Source organism: Dermochelys coriacea, chromosome 5, assembly GCF_009764565.3.
Source record: "Dermochelys coriacea isolate rDerCor1 chromosome 5, rDerCor1.pri.v4, whole genome shotgun sequence".
NCBI classification, from domain to species: domain Eukaryota; kingdom Metazoa; phylum Chordata; order Testudines; family Dermochelyidae; genus Dermochelys; species Dermochelys coriacea.
This window is the reverse complement of record NC_050072.1, coordinates 23,004,216-23,021,457: the sequence shown is the minus strand read 5'-3', so window position 1 is coordinate 23,021,457 and position 17,242 is coordinate 23,004,216. Positions and strand designations below refer to the sequence as shown.

Below are 17,242 nucleotides of genomic sequence, written 5' to 3'. Positions count from 1 at the left end.
ATTGCTGGCACATGATGGCATATATCACATTGGTAGATGTGCAGGTGAACGAGCCCCTGATGGTGTGGCTGATGTGATTAGGTCCTATGATGGTGTCACTTGAATAGATATGTGGACAGAGTTGGCATCAGGCATTGTTGCAAGGATAGGTTCCTGTCTGAAATGGGCCATCTTGATTAACACTACAAAAGTTTTTTTCTCCTGCTGATAATAGCTCATCTTAATTAATTAGTCTCTTAGAGTTGGTATGGCAACTTCCACCTTTTCATGTTCTCTGTATGTATACATATCTTACTATATGTTCCATTCTATGCATCTGATGAAGTGGGCTGTAGCCCACGAAAGCTTATGCTCAAATAAATTTATTAGTCTCTAAGGTGCCACATGTACTCCAGTTCTTTTTGTGGATACAGACTAACACGGCTGCTACTCTGAAACCTGAATTGGAATTAATTTGCAAACTGGACACCATTAAATTAGACTTGAATAAAGACTGGGAGTAGATGGGTCATTACACAAAATAAAACTATTTCCCTATGCTTATTTTTCCTCCCTACTGTTCCTCACACCTTCTTGTCAACTGTTGGAAATGGATCTTCCTGATTATCACTACAAAATGTTTTTTTTTCTCCTGCTGATAATAGCTCACCTTAACTGATCACTCTCGTTATAGTGGGTATGACAACACCCATTTTTTCATGTTCTCTATCTATCTATCTATCTATCTATCTATCTATCTATCTATCTATCTATCTATCTATCTATCTATTTTCCACTTCATGCATCCGATGAAGTGGGGTTTAGCCCACGAAAGCTAATGCTCAAATAAATTTGTTAGTCTCTAAGGTGCCACAAGTACTCTTCGCTCTCTAGAGGAAAGTGACCATGGCCTCTTCCTCATACCGGCCTCTTTGGGAGCCAAGCAACACCTCCAATATCTTCACTGAGAGGTACCTGGTCTCTGTGCAGAGTCACAAAGACTGGGAGGTTCCTTCTGTCATGAGATCCCCCGCTTGGTAACCACAAAGAGTGAGCGACATTCTGTTCCTCACTTTACTTGTCTGTAAACTAAATATATCCAGTGTTCTGCCTTCCATAACCACTATAAACTGGGAGCATTGCTTGTAAAACATTTATGCTTGTACTGCAAGCTATGCCCTCTGCTTCTGTGATAGAGCCTCTCAGGTATTTACATTCATTTATCTCTGTAACTGTATTAGGGATCTATGGGAAAGCTGACAGTAGGAGATGAGATTTTATCCATCAATAGTACCCCAGTCGGTGGAATGACATCCCAGGAAATCTGTCTGTTCATACAGAATCTCCCCATGTCTGTAACACTAGAGGTGCAAAAGGCAGTATCAGGTGAGAGCATTTTTTTACTCTTATACTGTTGGTTTGAAATATGTAAGTGGGAAAAGCTTGATCAGGTGTTTTGCTGACCTGGCAACTGAGATAATTCAGAAAAAGTGGTGTGTGTGAGTGTGTATTGATGTTGATGATAATGTATTTCATTACGGAGCCAGATTTTCAGTCATTTATAAGAAGTCATCAGGAAGTGCTGTTTCATCATCCTGACCTGAAGGTTTAAAGCTCACATTTAAAATAATAGCTCCAGAATATTTGACAAAAAGTATCAGAGTATTTAGCGCTTTTAACCATCTAATGCAGAGTCAAGTTAACCCATCAGGGAATTTAATTATGGAAGTATTAGGGTCAAGCATGACAATCAAATTTGCAGTCAATGTCTTGTTGATAAATGACAAGTTAATTTGACTATGCATAAGATACATAATTGTGTATAATAATTTAAATGCTCTGATCCTTTTAGTCAAATCTGTCTCTTAAAATGTGAAGTTTAAGTTGTATTTTGGGATCAGATAGTAAAATAATGAAATCCAGGCTCGCTCTTGGTAAATCAGAAAGCTCTACCGCTCAGAAAGAAAGTGTAAAAACAGACGTGTACTGCTTGAAGCTTGTTGAAATGGCTATTTGCATTTGTGTTGTCAAGAGTTGTTTCTAGTTTAGGTGGAAATGTTGATACCTAGTTCTTCCCATTTATGCTTATCCTGCAGTATGCTTGTATCTACAATTTTTAAAAGAATTATGCAGTTGGCAAACAGTGTTTGAAAAGAACGGTACATGTTGCACAGTTAGGAGCAGCACTACATTTTGTTTTATCTTAGCTGAAATACATTCTCTTATTTGTTCAACTGTTAATACTTAGAGGTCTAACTAGCTTCCAAATGAGTGATGCTTAGACACCAGTTGTTTTTTAAGGCTTTCTGGCAGGCCAGGAAGTCCCATTCTTAAATCCCTAGACTAGCCCAAGCATTGCAGAGGCTTGTGGTAGCAGGGATATGGGCAGGTTAGCACTTTTCCCAAGAGCATGCTTCCCTTTTTCCTTCCCTCCCTCCTTCCTCCAGTGTTTCCTCCATTTTGCCAGAAACTCTTCCCAATCCCTGTATACTTACTCCTTACACAGCCCACCTCCTTGTTGTCATCTGTGATGTAACTGAGCAAACTGGGAGAGGTGGGTAAGTGGGAATGTGCGTATGAATAAGTGGATGGAGTTGTGGGCAGTCAATAAATTGCCTGCGAGTGGGCTGAATGTTCATGAGATGAAAGAGAAGGTCTAAGTCCACGATCCTGTAAACACCTATGCCCCCATAACCTTACTCACATGTGTAAAATTTAGCATATTTACAAGTGCTCACGGGACCAAAGCGTTTATGCAATTTCTCATCCCTGCAGGACCTAAGCACCTCTGATTAGTGCACTAGTCTTCAGGCATTCAGTGCAATTTTTTTCAGTCTGGTACTGTGTATTCCTCCTCTTTGTTTTAGGGTTAATGGGAATGAACACAGCCAGGCCCAACTGGCTATGTACTTACACTTTGAAATTTAAACAGGATACTAACCATCGAAGTTAAGAATGAAACAAATCATAATTACTCACTAAAAATAAGTCTCTCCTGCCCCCACATATATTATTCTGATCCAGCTGGAATGCAATTATTTCTGGAAATATGAGAGTCATTATAGGAGAAAAGAAGGGCAGAGTTATAGGGAAACATGTAGCCAGAATATATGTGTATCTATTTTTGTAGTAAGAACATGATATTTTGTTTGTAACATTCCATTAACGTAACTAATGAGAGTTAGGTGTTTTATTTGCCTTTTTTTTTCTTTTCATCTTGATACAGCTGTGGACAGACGTACAAACCTCCTCGTGTCTTCAGGGACGGATGGTTCAGATCAGGCTGACCCCTGCAGCATCCTTGTAGCTGAAGAAGAAACCAGTTCTGGGAAATGTGAAGAAAAGACTTTGCAAAACAAAAATCCAGACAATGTCACAGAGAGAACAATGCTGCCACCTGATGCCAAGACCGAAGAGGTGCAAGCAGGTTTCTCGGAGGTCAGCTGTGCCAAGGACCGTGCTGTGAGCCCAATCACTGATATTGATGACTTCATCAGCAAATTGAATTCTTCAGAGGATAGAACTTCGCAGTCTCTACTGACAGTAGCAATCCCCAGAGATGAGTACACTGCCGAGTGCAGTTGTGAGACAGAGGAAGGTTGTTCTACTAATTCTGAGCCAGATATAACAAAGAAGGAGCTATCTGAAAAAACTGTGAATTATGCAGTTAATGCACAGGGGATTTTGGATTTATCAGTACTGGATTCCATTAATACAGGCAAACTTTTTACTGTGAATAAAAGCTGCTTAAATAACTATTCTAGGAATTTTAGCAGTTTAAGTGTAGATGATTTGCCTGCAGCAGACTCTGTGGAAGATACAAGAAATGAACCATTTCCAAAATCAATGTATGGTGCTGCAGAGGATTCCCCTTCAGACACAGAATCTCTCACCGAAGCCCCGGATTCTACTGGTGACAGTTTGCTCTTGCCATCCGCTAATGGTAAACCCTCTGAAATCTGCAATGTTACAGAGTCAGATGAGGAGCAAATTGAAATTTGCTGCACGACTAATGAGCCACAACAGCCCATTCAGGAGAATCAGCAGCTCTCATCTGCTAGAAGCGTATTTCATCATTCCCCACCATCCTCTCACACAGCAAAAGTTTTACAAACAGAGAGCTGTGCGGTATATAGTTCACTGGATACAAACAATGACAAAGCTCCATTCATACTAGAAGATCAATGTAATTCAATTCTACACACTCCACAGCATTTAAATACTGTTCCGGCCACTCCCTTACATTCTTTCCCCTCAGTTTCTCTACCAGATAAAGAGACTCTCAAACCTCCATTGGGTATTCATCCAGTTTGCTCCTTCCATAACAACGGTGCCTTAAGTACAGAAGACAGAATGGGCTTGGAGAACAATGAAAAATCTGTGAAACCATGTGAGTTTTCGAAAGATAATATGGCTTTCCAAAGCAAAAATATGAGTTTCTGCACTACTGGGAAGGTGAATGGCTTGGGAAACAATTTGCTGGACAAAGAACAACATGATAAAGAACAAGTATCCAAGTTTGAAAGTGAACTGGTGGCTAATGAGTGCAATCACAAGGTTAGTTATCATTCTGCTTTGACAAAGAAGGAAACAAACAATTTGGCTAATTTGAATAAAACCGATAGTAATTGGATAGACTCTTTGTCACAAAGATCAACACTCACATCCAGGTCACCCACTCCTACTAAATCAAAAGATCTAAGTAAGGCTGGTACGACCCAGGACTTGTCAGGGAAAAATGAAAAAGTTAATGGTGGGCCATTGGGAAGAAGTTCTAATGCAAAAACCCAAAGTTCCAGCACAAGCTACAGCAAAGGAGTTACAATACTGCACAGCCCAACCTCACAGAAAAAATCGCATCATGAAATTAAGGCAATGGCCCAAAGGACTATTGTGGAAACACTTTTAAATAGTCAGAGAGCCAAAACAGGACCAAAGCTAAAGGGCCTCACTATCAAAAGTAAAACAAAAGCAAATTCAGAAGCTCTGAGCTTTAATCCTGCAAAAGCTAGTGGGACTGATCAGAGAAGAACTTCCGTTTCTCCACAGTTATCACCCAAGCTTCTAGGAAAGAAAGTCTCTGTGTCCCGTAACCTACCTCTAAACATGGAACCCGGCAAGAGCACCCCACCAGTCTCTAAGACTCTTAAATCCGAGCAAGAAAATAAACCATCTCTAGCTGTGCTTGAAGAAACATCACCATCTCTGTTGAATAGCAGCAGCAGCTCAGTGGAAAAGCAATCCAGGGGCAATGGTGAGCTAAGCATTGCTGGGGAAACGGAGCATCAGAGAGGAGGTGAAAAACAAAAAGAAAGGCAGGCTTCAGTGCAGCAGGATGTGTGTAATGGGAAGGGAGTTAAGATGGATGTTGGTGATTTCAAAGCTAGGGAAGATCCGACCAAAGTAACTACCTCTCCTAAGCAGACGCTGAAAGGTGAGTATGTGAAAAAGAGAGCTGAAAACCATGGTGCAGGCATAAACCTGATAAACAGCAGTTACAGTGAAGATGATATTCAGCAATTAGGTCCTCAAAACCTAGAAGTCTGTAACAATCATTCCTCCTCACTGAGTTCTCCCCCAATTCAGCAGGAGCAGCCAGAAGGCCAGGAAATCCAACGGACATTCATTGAGGTGAGGTTAACCTCCTCCTGTTCCTCCCTAGCACCATCATCAGAGCAGCAGCTGTTGGAAAAGGCAGAAGCTACCAATACAAAGGTCAGCCAGTTAACTGAGGAGATAGGAGATGGGCAGTATTTCACTCAAGTAGATACCGTTGGGGATGGAAATCGACACAGTGCTTCCAAAACCGTGACGAGGACTTACTCAATGCCAGCCCAGTTGTCGAGTCATTTGAGAAAGGACAGTAATGTTATAGATGTTTCAGCACACCCCATGCAAGGTGTTCAGAACGATGTTTCCGGGATGCTAAAAATTGTCCATCTCAGGGTGCTGAATGGCCAGGGCACCCAGGATGGAAAAGAGCAAATACACACTCCCCAAAGTGTCCAGAAACCAAGCCTGGAGCAGCTCTCTTTAGCTAATGAAAATAGCTGCCCTGCCACAGATAAACTAAAAACTTTCAAGAGAAATTATTATTATTATGAACTGAACTGGCCACAAGAATCTACCTCATCTTTCTCTGTGAAACAGAGGATCAAATCTTTTGAGAATCTGGCAAATTTCGATAGACCAGTTGTTAAAGCTATAGACATACATTCAATCTCCATGAGTTCTAAACCATACATTGGTAGACGATCATCTAGTGGGATATCCTCCATAAGCACTACCAGCACAAATGATGCAGTGCAGACATTGAGGCGAAGTTTGAGTTCATGTAGTGACAGTCAAAGTCCAACATATCCTCAGAAATCGCAAACAAATGTAATCTTAACACATGTACAGCAGAATTCAGCAAACAGTAGCAAAGACAACATTAATTTAAAGAAAAGCAAGGGAGAAGACACTTCAGGAGATCTGCATGTCTCATCACCCACCACACCTCACATCCGAAGAAGCAGGGGTTACGGCAGGCACTCACTGTCCCGCATGAAGCTCCGAGAGCTCAGAGCATTGAGCATGCCAGATCTTGACAAGCTGTGCAATGAGGACTTCTCAGTGGAACCCGAGGCCACCCATTTCAAAACAGAACTGGAAATTACACCCAGGAAATCACTCGGCCTGCCTGTTGAAAATGTTTCAAATCTGAATGCATCTTCTGCCCTCTCCAACCTTGCAAAAATGAATCGGCTATGTTCTAAAGGGAGTAGTCCTTGGAATAGTGGCTTGGGGACTCCTGGGTCGGCATCTGATGATGATGTACCACATGACAGCTCCCCAGATAGGAAGCCATCAGAAAAAAGCTGGTCAGTCAGGTTAGTTTATTGTTCTGTGGTTATTGATTGAAAAAGCATTTCCTGAAATATTGTTCTTGTCATTCCTGCAGTCTTCTCTCAGGCAAAACTTCCAGTTGTGTAGGACCTAATTGCAAGCCCACTGAAGTTAATTATATTTCAATGGAATGGCTTTAGATCAAGCCCTCACTCCGCTGTCAGTTGGACACAGTATTTCTCAAGCTTTAAGTATTGTATATTATGGCTGTTTGGTGAGGAACATGGCAGAGGTGGCTGCATTTCAGTAGTGAAATGCCCTGTATAAAACGGTCTGGATCCCAGGCAATGCTGAGCGCCTTTTGCAAATTCCTGAGCACCCTCAACATTCACTTAGGTAAAGGCACTGAAATGAAGCCACTGGGATTTTAGGGTGTCGAGCAGTTTAGAAGAGATTCCACATTTCCCTTCTCTCTAGCCCTCCTTCACTTTCTTTTCTTTAACTCTCTCTCTCCCTTCTTTTTTATTTTATTTTTTTTTTTTTTTGGTAATCTAAAATGAGATAACTGTTGTCCCTTGCCCACCTTAGATGGGAGCCTGTCATTGTAGTTCACTTTTCCTAATATGGCAATTACTGAGCTCACTGACACTCTAATAGCAATATTTTTAAAAATAATCTTCCTTTGTTTTATCCTGTTGATGGTTCAAATCTTTAAGAAAGATATAGGGCTTCATTTCCAGGCCCATTTAAATTTGGCCTCCCTTTTTGCACCACAGTATACAGCCTTTCGACACTTGATTCATGTGTGCAATCAGATGTGTAAATTGCCTAAAGTGAAGATGCTGTAATGGAGGGCACATCTGAAAAATGTTTTTCACCATTTAAAGAAATAAAAGTAACAAAAGTGGTGAAATAAAGCTCAGGTAATTGATGCTAATGTGAAATGTGCTGTACTTAGTACTGAAACATATCCCTTCATTCTGACAGAAATACAATGCAGCATTTTACATTTGTGTGTATATTATTTTTAGCTTGGATCAGCTATTAGTCTCAACCCTGGACCAGCAGAAATTGCAATCTGTTTTATCATCAGTAAAGGCAAAATATGATATCATCACTGTGCTCCAAGAAGTCAAAGAACAAGCAGAGGTAAGAAATGGAAGATTAAAACTTAAAATCACTAGCCACATTTTAGTTAACAATGTAAGTAAGTTCTTTCTTAATACAGGTTAAGATCCATTCCAGACAGTTTTAGAATACATCCAGTAGCCCTATTTTCAGTGATAACCTATCACCATTGATGACACCACTGCTTGTCCCTAATTTTGTAGCTTAGAATGTCTGCCATAAACTCATGTGGTTCATTTGAAGGACTTTTTAAAAGTTATTTTGATGGCGGGTATAACTGGCTTACTCCTCTAATGTGAAAGCAATTGTGATCCACAGTAAAATGGTCTATTCTGCAAATCTGTTGGTGGAGCATGTCTCTGTGTCAGGCACCTTTTAGGCTGGAGGGGATCCTTTAGCAGTGGACGGGCTTCGCCCGCCCACTTCCCGGATCCCAATAAGACTACCAGAGCTTAGAAATTTTTTGAGCTAGCAAGTAGCTGCAAGCCAACTTTAACACCGTTAACCCCATCTGGCTCAAACCAAGTTCTCAGCCAAACATGAAATGCCAATCTTCGCAGTTAGTGTAAGCTTCCTATTTTTTATTATCATTAAAGGCAATGAAAACAGAATCATCTTGGTTTAAATGTGCACTGGCGGCTTGGCAGCAACATGAAGCATGGCTGCTTGGGACACCCAATGTTGCAAGAGGCTCCTGGCTCCTCTCTCTTACCCCTCTGGTCCACGGAGGCCAGGCACTGTACTAAGGCAACCTTCTGTGGCCAGGTGCCAAAAAGCCTCCCAAGTGAAATTGTTGCCAATTTAGCCTGCATACACATGTGCAAGTGTGTGAGTATTCACATGGTAATGACAACACTTGAGGAATTGAGTGTAAGTGACATCTGGTGCATATCACCGGCTAGTGAGGTAGATTTGGAAAATTTCTGAACTTTATTTGTGAAGGTCACAGTTTCAAATATGAGATGGGATGGGGAGAACCAGGACCTCCCAGAGTGACTTGATTTTATCTTTCCCAGGACAGCCTAGTTAAAACTTTTGAGTCCCCAGAGCTGGGTGAGCCCAGGTGGGTATGGCAGCTTTTCCAGAAATACTAGAACTGGATTTTACTCGTGGCCAAAAATAATTTAAATGCACTTTCAAGTATTTTACTTGGAATCTTAGAGAGATTATTTATTCATGCCCGTTTTTAAAATCAGAGAACTCAAATATTTATAAAACTGAATGCTTTTTGGAAGGCACTCTATGTCTGCATAGTTTCTCATATCCGCACTTAAGGCAAGTATGGCACATAGGCTGGAAAACTTTACTCTAGTCACGTACTGAATTGAAGTCTGCAATAGGGGAGTTCTTCAGAATTATACAAGCACTGAAATATGATGTGGGTGTCTTTGTCTGATTCAGACTGGAAGCTCCTCTGGTCAGAGATTGTGTCTTCCTTTATGTCTGTGCAGTGCTGAATTTCCTGCTAGTGTTCAAAAACAATGAGAGCAATTAACTATTCAGAGAATTTACCAAAAGTTGTGGTGGATTCTCCATCACTGGCAATTTTGAAATTGTTTGGATTTTTTTAAGAGAAATATTGTAGTTCAAAAGGAATTATTAGAGTGAAGTTCTCTGGCCTGTGGTATGCAGGAGGTCAGACGTGGATGATCACAGGGCTCCCTTTGGGGCTTTGAAAATCTGAATAAATATTAGGAAAATAAAGAAAAAAGAGAACATTGAAAGATAATTGTTGTGCAGGTCGGGGTTTTTTTGTTTTTGTTTATTATTGTTAAACCAGTGCTAGGTTTTAAAGGGCTGGCCTTGTGGTTAAGGGACGGAACTGAGTTCAGAGACCTGAGCTCCTTCCCGCTGTGCCACTGATTTCCTCTGTGACATTGGGCAAGTCACTTAGTGCCCAGTCTGTTGAGATGAAGACTTTGGGAAGATGAGTATGCACAGCACCTCACAGGATCAGGAACCCGAAAACTTCATGCCTCAGTTTCCTCATCTGTAATATAGGGCTAGTAATAATTACTGGCCCCACTGGGTGGTTGTGCGCTTAGATTAATGGATTCCTATAAAGCACAACTGGATCATCAGATGGAAGGTATTACAGTATGCCATGTCCTTATGGTGGGTAGCTGTGCAAAGCAAGGATGTCAGCAGGCAGCCTCCCATAGCCCACAGAGCATGCTTTTGGTGAGGAGAGAGATTGGCAGATGGGCAGAAAGAAAATATCTGTCATTTGGAACATGAGGTAATGTTCAGATTGTGTATGTGCCTGGACTGGGATGTTTAGTTCTAGGAAACCAGGAAAAGCTGAGATCTGAGTGTGCAGATGACATCAGAATAGCAGGTTGGGGAAACGGTAGGTGCATTCCAGGCAGAGCTGCATGACAGAATATGAAGTAGAAAGCAGCCACATACTTACTTTGTACACAGGATAGCTGGATACCATTGCCATACAATCTGCTCCATTTAGCACACTGTGCCAAGGGCTCTCCTGGATTTTAGTGTTGAACTCATTTATAATTATTGTATTCTTTGGTTTTCTCATCCAGTGTTTCAGAAGGCTGCTCTGACTTAAACCAGCTGGTCACAGCCCCATAGGGCTTTTCTGGCAGCCAGGGGTTACCGGGCCGTGGGATGTTTGGTCACATCCAGTTTATTCTGGGAAACACCTCTACACGGGGTGCTCAGTGAGGGGTGGGGACAACAGCTTTGTGCACGGGTCTTTCCAGCTCCAATGTATCAGAGAATCATAGAACTGGAAGGGACCTTGAGAGGTCATCTAGTCCAGTCCCCTGCACTTCAAGGCAGGACTAAGTATTATTTAGACCATCACAGGAGATGTTTTCTTTCCTCTCTCACCCCCAGAGAATTCCTCTCTCAATAACCTGATGCATCACTGCAGATGCAGTCTCTAACTTGCTGTGACCCCCCAGGAATTCGCCATTTCCCTTTCCCCAGCCCTACAACACTGTAGCAGTCTATCTCGGCTCCCTCCCAATCCACCCTGGCCAGCTCTTAGACTGGCCCAGCACTCCCCAGGGATGCCCTTCACACAAGGGAATCCTCCAAAGGCCACTGAATTGCCACAGAACAGCCATAGTGTGGCCAAGAATCAGGCCCATTATATTACAAAAAGAAAAGGAGTACTTGTGGCACTAGAGACTAACAAATTTATTTGAGCATAAGCTTTCGTGAGCTACTGCTCACTTCATCGGATGTAGCTCATGAAAGCTTATGCTCAAATAAATTTATTAGTCTCTAAGGTGCCACAAGTCCTCCTGTTCTTTTTGCGAATACAGACTAACACGGCTGCTACTCTGAAACCTGTCATTATATTTACAGTACAACCGTTAATAGTGTTTGCTTCCCCCGTGCCTTTTAGATTGGGGCTTTAATTTAAAAGACAACCCTCTGAGTTAAACACATTTTCAGTCCAGTGAACTAAATATGTCATTTAATGGTAAATAGATTAAACTGTGTCAGGGTCTCGATTCTAACGAGATGCCATTAATTTAAGCATTGGCAGTTCCTGGAAATGCTAAGAGCTGGATGCGATCCAAGGCCAGATGCTGCTTTACAGCGTCAGCACCTGATTTGCAGCAGGTCCAGTTAATATCTTGTTACTGGCACCAGACTATTGTTTGTTGTCTTATTGATACTGGACAATGTCTATACAGGCTGTTCATAACAGTATTCCTTTCACCCTAATAACTGATGAATGCAAGACACGCAACTTGATAGTCTCATCCAGCGTAGCAAACTCTGTGCTCTGGCAGTGGCCCACCATTTCAGATAAATCAGTTTTACAAGCCACGTTGAGCTCTGGTGAAAGCGGGTGCCATTTCATGGTCTTCAGTGGAGTTCCACTTGTTTATACTGAGGCTGAATTTAGCCCAAAGTGTTCAGATCACTGAAGAGTTCTCTCCGCCCTTTGCTGGGATGTGAAGTGGAATGGTCCTTGTGGTACATGGAATTCCAGTGCTGTCAAGCCTTGCTTTTGCACATCTCATGTCATACTTAGTTGGTGGAGTGATTTGTCTGGTTAATTCCGATAACGAACGAGATTCTGGCATGCTAACTAGTTATGCAACCCCCGAGCATGCTCAGATAAATTTGTTAGTCTCTAAGGTGCTACAAGTCCTCCTTTTCTTTTTGCAAATACAGACTAACACGGCTGCTACTCTGAAACCTGTAGAAAATAGAATTTTTCATTTGCAAGTGTGATCAAAGATGATTAAGGGTGATCAAGGGCTGATTGAATCTGATCAAAGATGATCAATGGAACAAAGGCTCAAACAGTCCCCAAACACACAATCCCAATTGACACCTTTCAGTAACCTGAAAGAGAGATACTAACAGCCAAAAAGCCAAACAAGCTCATTCACACCTTGTTCAGCAGGGAGATCTCCCTCTCAAACTCCTCTGTTCACTAGCTCTCTTGGTGGTTGGTATTGAAAGGTAAATACAGTACATCGTAGTCCTCCTTAGCATGTTGCATGAACTGTGATAAACTGGACAGCCCATGGGTTTGGCAATAGGATACCTTTTATTTATTGGTCGTTGGCTTGAATTCAGCCCAGATCAGGAATGGCTGATAGTTGTCACCAGCTGATGACTGGTGACTGGATTTATGTGAAACCAGTTGGTCTCATGCACAATTCTTGTTGGCAGTCCTAGGGTATACCCAGACTTTAATCATGGGATATGATTGCATCTCAAGGCAACATACGTGAGTTAGATTTAATCTAGCTCATTTGGATCCTGGAGCAGTAAAGACACAGCACTGTGAATGTCAGCGTGGGCTGGACAAACCCGCTTAGCACCCTGGGTAATTACTCATGGGGATAAGCCAGGCTGAAGCTCTTGCTGCCGTGGCTTTGCTATTCTGGGACCTGAGCTAGTGAGATTAAAGCTAGCTCAGGTATGTCAGCTCGAGCTGCAATCACACCCAGACGTTACAGTATAGACATCCCCCCTTCGGTAGAAGTCCAAGAGCTGAACAGGTGCGGAAACCAAACTATTGCTGTAGAGGATCCATTCAGGGTAGAACTAGGGTGCCATGGTGTTGTCTTAGATTAATAGTTTATAAAGCCAGAAAGGGCCTCCTGTGATCATCTAGTCTGACCTTCAATCAGCCAGCTGCAGGGGTCAGGAAGGGATCCCTCGCCCCATGTTTTCTGGGATTTTTTTTAGTCTGCTTCCTCTGAAGCATCAAGGATGGCCACAGCTGGAGAAAGGGACATTGGAAGGGGTGGGCCAGGGCTCTGAGGCGTCAACAAGGCTGCTTAATCATTTCCGTGCCATTGCGGGGGCCTTGGGCACTGGCATACTATGGGCCCTCCTATTCTTTGCCTGTGGTATAAAACAGTCTAGTCTCCCCCGGGCTGTAAAACTCTGGTCTAATTTTGGTTGTTGGGTTTAGTGTGTGGGTGTGGGGTGGTGTTGGTGGCCTGTGCTATACAAGGGGTCAGACTGAATGATCTGGTGGTCCCCTCGGGCCTTAAACGCTATGACTGTGACTCCCCATAGAACACAAGCCACAGGACTTCCCTGAATTAATTCCTATTTGAACTAGAGCATGTCTTTTAGAAAAAATCCAATCTTGATTTAAACATTGCCAGTGATGATCAACCCACCACAACCCTGCTTAAGTTGTTTCATTAGTTAATTACCCTTCCTGTTAAAGATGTGTGCCTTATTTCTAGTCTGAATTTGTCTGGCTTCAGCTTCCAGCGATCAGCTCTTTGTCTGCTTGATGGAAGAGCCCCCATTACTGTCTTCTGAGAGAGCCTGCACTGCTGCTCATGCTGTACCCGCTGTGTGAATAAACACAGAACTTCAATCTGACTCCTTTCACAAGAACGACATTAGCTTTTTAAAACTGTAAACCCAAGTTGCAATAGAATCATAGAATCTCAGGGTTGGAAGGGACCTCGGGAGGTCATCTAGTCCAACCCCCTGCTCAGAGCAGGACCAATCCCCAATTTTTGCCCCAGATCCTTAAATGGCTCCCTCAAGGATTGAACTCACAATGCTGGTTTAGCAGACCAATGCTCAAGCCACTGAGCTATCCCTCCCCCCATAAAAATGTTGATGGACAACAACATAGGATCATAGGATATCAGGGTTGGAAGGGACCTCAGGAGATCATCTATTCCAACCCCCTGCTCAAAGCAGGACCAATCCCCAAGTTTTGCCTTAGATCCCTAAATGGGCCTTCATGGATTGAACTCACAACCCTGAGTTTAACAGGCCAATGCTCAAACCACTGAGCTATCCCTCCCCCCTTCTGAATATAAGAATATAACACTTTCACAATAGTGCGAGCATGCTGGGACTCTTTATCTTGTGTGGGTATTTTGTCTTGATCTGTGGCTTCCCTCACCCCCTTCTGTTCTATTGTTAGAGCAAAGAAGATGCTTACTTTGTGGTCTTGAATAAAGAAGAGGGTGCTGGCCTGGGATTTAGTGTCGCTGGAGGGATAGATCTGGAGCAGAAATCTATCATAGTAAGTGATGACCGCAAGTCTTTCAACAAAATTGACTGCAAGGCAAGCTGGAAATTAGATCAAGTGTTCATCTAGCAAGTGTCACTGCAAAGTCATAAACCAGGGACTTTGAGAGGCTGCTGCATGCTATCATGAAATCAGAGAGGGAAGTGCCTGGATGAAAAATAAGTTGATGCAATATTTTTATTACTGAAAATGGATGTCAATTACATTTTCAAATTAGATTTAAAAGTTCTTCTTAGATTAATATGTAACTGGATTTTTAATCTATGGGATCAACTGCATAAAAATCCCAAGGGATATAAATAAAATCCCACATGCTCAAGGTAAATGTAACCTTTAATGTAACCTGAAATGTAAGTAGATTTCAGTTTCCAGCCTTTGAACTTTTGTCATAAAGTGTCCAGTTATGGAATGTTTTTGTAAACCTAAGGATAGCTGTTTCAGACTGAGGCAAACATTCTGGATTTTGCTTCACAAAGAACTTTTGGTGACAAGTGAAAACTAATTATAATTATTATTTATAAGGTACTTTTAATGCCAGGACATTGAAAGTGCCATTAAGTGATCCCAAGGAATAAAAAAGTGATACCAAACAACTGAAACACGATCAAAAAGTAAAACCAGTGAGAGAGAGAAAAATAAGAGAACCAATGTGCCATGCAGCAAGCCCCCTGAAGTGGGAAAGCTTTTAGATTCCACACTTATGAAGATGAACCTATCAATCTTTGGACCTGTTACAGGGCGGCACAAGTTTCCTTCCCCTTGTCCCTGTGCTTGGGCTGACCAAAGAAAGGGTCTCGGATGCCTCTTGCAGGTGCTTCACCCGTGTTTTTATTTACAGTGGCTGTACAGTCCCCATTCCCCCAACACCTGTCCCTGCTCTGACCCCTCACTGGGTCCTCTGGCCTTTGAGGTTTGTGTCAGCCAGCAGAGACAGAGCCTCAACCCTCCTATCTTCCTGCCTGGCTACCCCCATCCTGAGCTCTTCCCTGGGTTTATATGCCTTCCCAGTCATCAAACCAGCTGGATCACACTGAGCCTGCCCTCATTAGGGCCTGCAGCTGGGCTCCCTGCTAAGGGTCTTGGCCCATACACTCGCCACCCTACATGGAAGCAGGGGGAAGCAGGGTCTTCAGCAGGGCACCCAAAGGTTTTATACCTCTGCCCTGTGACAGGACCACAGTGATACCCATAGGAATGATACCTTATTTGAGGCCTGGCTCCATTCTTATTGAAGTCAGTAGTCAAACTCCCATTGATTTGAGTGGGAGCAGGGGTAGGCTCTGTCAGGTTGATGAGACTGTTTGTGGGGCACATATTGGGATCAGGGGGAAAATAACAAGAGAAAATTTCACCCACGAATCCACTTTTAAGCAAAAAACTCCCTTGCCAGGTAGGGTATTATTAGCGGGGTTCAGTTTTAATCCAAACTGACACTAATATAGCAATGTCTCAAGCCGCACCCCTGCCTTACAGCCTTACAGGCTTCCTACCTTGGCTTCTGGTCAAAAGTGCCTCCTTATATGTCTCCCCTCTGAGTTACACCCTTCTTTCAAGATATTGAGCCTAAACACAGCTGCAGTTAGTTAGCTCCTCACTGGGAGTGCCTCCTTACACTGCCTCTGAAACCTGCCTGGAAATGTTAGCCTCTGAAACCTAGGGTTCTTTAGCAGGGCCTCCTACTGGGGACTGTGTTGGGGTGAGGTACAGCAGGGCATTGGGTCCTCTCTAGGGGATGCCCAAAAGACTTGCACTCCCCCTTGTAAGTGCCAGACAGTCTATGAAATACCTTGAGATAAGCAAATAGAATTGTACTCACAAATTCTGACCCCTCACTGGGTCCTCTGGCCTTTGAGGTTTGAGGGGGCATGAACCTTTGTGAAAGGAAGCATATAACAGTGCTCCAACAGCTGCTCAGTATCTTGTAAACAAGTCTTTAAAAATCCAAAGTTGCTGCTTTTGGGCCATTTTCTTCTATCAGTTACACCAGCACAAATCCTGAGCCAGTCTACTGGAGCCCAAAGGGTTACTTCAGATTTTCCCCACTCTAATTGCCCTCTAGAATTTTCTATATTTGCAAGAAAAAAATAGTTTACATAACCAAAAAGACCGTTAAATCTGTGGTGGTGAATAGAGCCAAAACAGCTAAATCATCAAAAAAAGGCACTTGAAGCTGTACAGGTGACTACGTAACAGCCAATATAAAATACACAGTTACCTCTACAGCTACTTCTTAGTGCCCATCTACTAAATGTTAACTACTTCTTTGTGCCCAATCCTGCAGACACTTTAGTGCATAGTGCTTGGGACACCTCATAGGAACATAGAACTGAAAGAGACTTCCTGGGTCATCGAGTCCTGTCCTCTCCTATAGTAAGGAGCCATGTCATATAATCCCATTCATAAATGTATTAAGCTCTATCTTAAAATTAGTTGGGTTACTTGGCCCCACTACTCCAATTGGCAGGCTCCTTTGATGGTTAGAAACCTTCTTCTAGTTTCCAGCCTAAATTTATTCCTGGTCAGTTTATATCCATTTATTCTTGTGCCATCATTGTCCTTCAACTTTAATAGCTCTTCTTGCCTCAACATTTATCCCCTGATGTACTTACAAAGAGTAGTCAGATCCTCTGTCAGCCTTGGTTTTGCTAGTATCCTCTTATAAAATAGGCCTACTGTTCCCCAGATCATTCTAGTAGCTCTGCTCTGAACCGATTCCAGTTTGAATTCCATTTTCTTGATCTACCAAATTCACGGCCATGAAAAACGTGTCACAGACCGTGAAATCTGGTCTCCTCCCGT

At 42.6% G+C, this 17,242-nt stretch overlaps 1 protein-coding gene across 9 annotated transcripts in view; it reads left to right on the top strand.

Annotated features, from left to right (window-relative positions):
- The window catches only part of PDZD2 (PDZ domain containing 2), a 321,088-nt gene that overhangs the window by 291,126 nt on the left and 12,720 nt on the right, over positions 1-17,242 (top strand). For all 9 annotated transcript variants that reach the window (XM_038402564.2, XM_038402570.2, XM_038402566.2 and 6 more), the window contains 4 exons: positions 1,221-1,365; positions 3,206-6,851; positions 7,839-7,956; positions 14,336-14,437. In XM_038402564.2, the coding sequence (XP_038258492.1) occupies positions 1,221-1,365; positions 3,206-6,851; positions 7,839-7,956; positions 14,336-14,437 (4,011 nt within the window). The remainder of the gene's footprint in view (positions 1-1,220; positions 1,366-3,205; positions 6,852-7,838; positions 7,957-14,335; positions 14,438-17,242) is intronic.